This window comes from Strix uralensis, chromosome 23 (genome assembly GCF_047716275.1).
Source record: "Strix uralensis isolate ZFMK-TIS-50842 chromosome 23, bStrUra1, whole genome shotgun sequence".
Taxonomy (NCBI): Eukaryota; Metazoa; Chordata; class Aves; order Strigiformes; family Strigidae; genus Strix; species Strix uralensis.
The window spans coordinates 262,524-267,283 of NC_133994.1; the positions used below are offsets into that span (position 1 = coordinate 262,524).

At 56.7% G+C, this 4,760-nt stretch overlaps 1 protein-coding gene across 1 annotated transcript; it reads right to left on the reverse strand.

The window, feature by feature from the left end:
* Nucleotides 1-564: 564 nt before the first annotated feature.
* VAMP3 (vesicle associated membrane protein 3) lies at nt 565-4,543 on the reverse strand. The gene is made up of 5 exons (XM_074893096.1): nt 4,433-4,543; nt 2,949-3,030; nt 2,140-2,298; nt 1,398-1,452; nt 565-718 (listed from the first exon to the last, which is right to left on the reverse strand). Coding segments are annotated over exons 1-5 (318 nt in total). The 5' UTR covers nt 4,435-4,543; the 3' UTR covers nt 565-698.
* Nucleotides 4,544-4,760: the final 217 nt, after the last annotated feature.

A 4,760-nucleotide genomic window follows, 5' to 3' on the forward strand; every position in this document is an offset into this window, starting at 1 on the left:
GCCCCGGCGCCGCGCGGTTACGTAACAGCCGCACGCGGCGGCCCCGCTCCCACACACCGCGGCCACGTGCGCGCCCTGCGCCCGCCCCGCGCGCAGGAGGAGGAGCCGGGGGCGGGGTCGGAGCCGCTTTATTGGAGGGAACCGCGCGCGAGGAGGGGGGGGGGGGGGGGGGGGGGGGGCCAGCGGGGGCGGAGGCGGGGCCAGGGGGCGGGGGGGCGCCACCCCGCCCCTCACGCGCCGCCGCACGCGGCCCCCGTGCGCTCACCGGCCCCGCCGCCACGTGCGGCCCCGCCTCCGCTCGGGGATCGCCGGGGGCGGGGCCTTTGTCCTCCCGCCCGGCGGGGGCGGGCAGAGAGATCCCAGCCCGGCCCCGGGGAGCGGCGGAGGAGGCGGGAGGGTCCGTCCCCGGAACTACCGGCAGAGTCCGCGACCCGCGACGGCACCAACCGGGGAAACGCCAGAGCCGGATCCTCCGCAGCCGCTCCGCACCCCCCACCCAGGCACTGTGCAGGGGGGGCTGTGCTGGTCAGTAATTAATGACAGGAGTGTCTTAAGGCAACCGGGTGAAGCTAGTTAACATTTCAGTAATCAAAATAGTTTTGCTTTAAACAGCAGTAAATGGGCTGAAAACGCAGCAGGTTTGAAGTGGAGAGGCTGAAGATTGGCACCTTCAGTTGATGTGAGTTTCTTCCCGTAACTCATGAAGGCACACTGCAGACTACAAAAAGAAGAGAAGGGTTGGACAGTCTCCTGCAGCCCCTCACCGGAACAACCCCGCTAGAGATCGGTAAAGAGGGATTTAAGCGTTTCCCACGTTGCTTTTCCTAGTTTTAGCTTTCCTCTGTGCTTGCACACGGACTATTTCTCACCCAGGACCTGCTGCCAACGGTTCCTGCGTGTTTGCTACTGTATTACAGCACAGGCTTAAACTTTGTCCTCCCATGAAACGCTCCCGCGTGACATGAGAACTCCCCACAGGCTGCACTCCGCATTCCCACCTTGCTGTCCGCACGCAACAGCGGCATCACTTCACCAGCAGCAGAGTCCCTCCTTGAGAAGAGCCCACCCCTACAGCAGCGCCCGCGGAACTGCCGCGCCGGAGAGGCCTCATCTCGCAAGGGCTGAGGCAGATGAACAGCAGTTCTCGGGCAAGGGGAGCACGTGGTGTTTCTCCCGACACTTTGCAACACGCAGCTGTAAAAGGGCTGCTCCTGGTTTCTAAGTCCCTGCTACTTTCACCTGTTTCACTCTGCAGAGGTGTGAGATTCACCTGCTGGAGCTCCCACAGTGGTCAGGGTCTACCACTCACTGCTGGCAGAGCAGCCGCTGCTGTTCACTAGAGAATTAACACCACCTGCTCCAACCCTATGAGAAATCTTCATTTTGGTGAAACTTACCAATAATGATGATGATGATGATAAGGAGAACAACAGCTATCAATATTGCCCACATCTGTGGAAAAAGCCATAAAACACTTAGGACAAACCATGCAGCAGCATTAACTGGCCTTTAGGGTAGAGGAAAGCAGCCCCTGCAAGGTACTTCTGCACCGCGTAGGACCAAACTTCTCCAGTGAGCGAGCTCGATGCACCGTTACCGCTCAGGACGGTGCCTGAGCGCAGGCAGAGCAGACCAACAGGTCCTTCTGCACTGTGCCTCCGGGCAAAGCCTGCCCCAGGCGACAGAGCAAGCAGGACTAGAGAACTGTTAAACATCACTCTGCTCTCACCCTGCACCACAGCTCCCACTGTCCTCGTCGCTTACCAAAGAGGATTCCAACCTTTGCCAACAGCTCCAAGTGCAGGAGGCTGAGCGAGGTCCTTCTGCCTTCCAACACTTCCTGCACATTAACTCACCCTGTGCACTTCTGGTCTTTTTCTTCCTCTTCCCTAAAGCCTCAGATTACTGAGCTGTTTCCCTCTGGCTGTTACCATCTTAGACAAGGTCTTGCATCAGGCAGCATGGTTGATAATCCAGCTTTTGATTACTTCACCTGACCACTATGCCATGTTTTAAAAAAGCAGATGCTACAATTTAAATAACATTGGCTAAAGTCACTTTTACTTCTGCTTTTTGAGATGCCAATCATACAGCACTAACTGCAATACTGCATAGTGTAAGTATACAAGCCATGGTTACCTTACAGTTCTTCCACCAATACTTTCTTTTCAGCTTGGCTGCACTGGTCTCAAACTGGGAAGCTCCTGCTTGCAGTGCATCAGCACGGTCATCCAACTCTGAGAGCTTCTGATCTCGCTCCAACACCTTGTCCACGTTCACTCTCATGATGTCAACCACCTACATCGGTTTAATGCTTACAGTAAGTTATCAGTTTTATCACCCACTGTGGAACTTAATTGCAGGCAACAGATAGCAACACATGGTACTTGGTGTTCTCTTCTCAGAAGGAGTAGCTATTGCTTTAGTACATCCCGTCATAAGCTTAAACACCGTGAAATTCACCCGTGGCTGGAAGCCCCTAGTACCTACTTTAGAATGTCAGCAGTGCCAGTTGTGCTGGCACTCCCTTAAACCTGGGAAATAACTCCTGGCTCGCTTCAGGAGTTGAGGCACATAAACGTGATCTAGCCAGCCACATCTCAAAAAATACTGTCAGCAGCCAGCGTGGCTCCCCAGAAGTCTGGGCAAGTCCTATTTGGCAGTCAGCCTTCAGTGCTGCCGATGAGAGTAAGAACAAAGGTTTTTATCTTTACTTATGCCAAATCCTCAATCACCGAGTTCGCAGCTAACGTCTGGTCACTGGTAACATCTCTCTACTTCCCCACTCCAGCTGAATGGATTTTTTTTTTTAAACCTTTGCAAGAGTTAAGATGAGACAAGTATAGTAAAGCAAGCTGAATGATACCAGGCTTCCCCTTCAAACTGCTTCTAGTTATATAGGTTTCATGAAGAACAATGGATACACTGCTATCAGACTAAACTTTTACCTCATCTACTTGGTGTTGAGTCTGCTGAAGACGACGATTACTGCCAGCAGCCACATTTGAGCTTGCAGGGACACTGGCTGACCTGCAGTAAAGAAAGCCATCATTATTCTGTTTAGCTTTTGATAGGTTGTGGTTTTAAGTGGATATTTAGATTACACAAGTTATCTGACATTCCTGAAAATGGGGAACTTGTACCCTTGGAATAAATATGGGGCAGTTTCCTACTGGAAGGAGAAGTGATGTTTTAACAGCTGACAACAGGTGTACCTTGTGCAGCGTTCCAGACACCTTGCCAACAAATTGCTTGACATGCTCAAAGCCAGCAATGGCTTGCTAGTACTATAGTTTACAATAAGGCACAGGACAACTCCTAGAACAGTTCACAAGGCTCAAACATTCAAGCACTGGGGCTCAGGGGTGTTCTTGTTTTCCAGTAGGAACACAAATACTAAGCTTCAAGCTACAGTACCTTACAAAAAATTAAGTACAGAAACTTAACAGTTATTCTAACTATATGCTCTTCCAGGGGTTGTTTCTGTTCTTTTGAAAGAGTTGACATGGAGCAAGAGAAAGTGCAAGGAAAAAGTGTTCAGCACATAACAGTGATTTACCTCCGGTCAGCTCCAAATTCATAACGTCAGCCAGTTGAGGAGTTCTTACCAGCTACAACACCCTGAACCTTTGTAATAGATGCAAGATACTTCTCGCACTCTTTTCACTGCTTTACCAAGTTTTTGCTGCGTATCTCCAGAACTAGCTGTACTCAATTTGCTTTTCCACGTTTTCCTTTCTTCTGCACCAGAAGCAGGTTCTGTCTAGCGCATCCCGGTACTCGGAAGTGCCGAGTCTGAGCGTTGGCTGTATTTACATGTTTGCACATCGACTTCTCATTTACGTTTAGCAGGAACAAACGGACACACGCACAACGAGCAAGCCAGGAAGGCCACGCCGAGGCTCAGGAGCGCTCCCCGTACAGCGCAACACAACAGCTCCGCTGTTCCGGTGCTCGATTCGCCCTTCCCGCCGCTCCGCCGCTGGCCCCGGGCTGGGCAGCCTCGGAAGTGACCCCCCTTCCCGAGAGCAGCCGTGCAAACGCCACAAGCCAGCGGCCGCAGGAGGCTCAGAGCTCCGGCTCCACGGGCGGCGCCTTCAGAGGCGCCGGGGCGGGCGGGACCCCGCCGGGATGGCCGCAGAGCGCCAGGACCGGGCAGCCCCGCCGCAGCCGAACGCCCCAGGGCCCGGCCCGAGCGGCGACGGCGGGGCTCGGCCTTCTGCCGCTTCCGGAGCCCCTGCGGGCCCAGGGGCGCTCAGCCGCCGCCGCCGGGGCGGGCCGGGCCGCCCGCGCTGCACCGTCGGCCTCGGCCTCCGCCCGCTCCCGCCGCCACCGCCCGCCTGGGCGCGGCCGGATCAGTGGGGCCAGGCCGGGCCCGCCGCGGCCTCCCCGCCCGCCCGCCCGCAGCCGCCCTCCCCCGGCCCGCACTCACATCCCGCCGGGGAGGGTCGGGCGGCAGCACCGAGAGAACGACCGGTCGGATCCCAACGGGAACTTCGTGCACCCGCGGCGGCGCCCAGGATGTGACGTCAGACCCGGGCGGGGCCTGGGCGGGCCTCGGGAAACCACGCCCCCCGGGGCGGTACATCGTGAAACCACGCCCCCAAGCGGCGGTGCATTGGGAAACCACGCCCCCAGAGGCGCCGCGCGCCCACACGTGACGGCACCTGAGGGAGCACGTGACGACCCGCCCCGCCCGGCCATGGGGGTGGGGCACCCCCCGCCTGCGCGCGCCCCGCGCCCCCGTCCCGCTCGGCCGT

Bases quoted from the DNA above. Each gene is read 5' to 3' on its own strand.
- VAMP3 (XM_074893096.1), bottom strand. The intron at 2,299-2,948 runs GTAAAAGTTTAG...AAACCGATGTAG, and splicing joins CTCAACACCAAGTAGATGAG to GTGGTTGACATCATGAGAGT. The intron at 1,453-2,139 runs GTAACCATGGCT...CTTTTTCCACAG, and splicing joins ATTGGTGGAAGAACTGTAAG to ATGTGGGCAATATTGATAGC.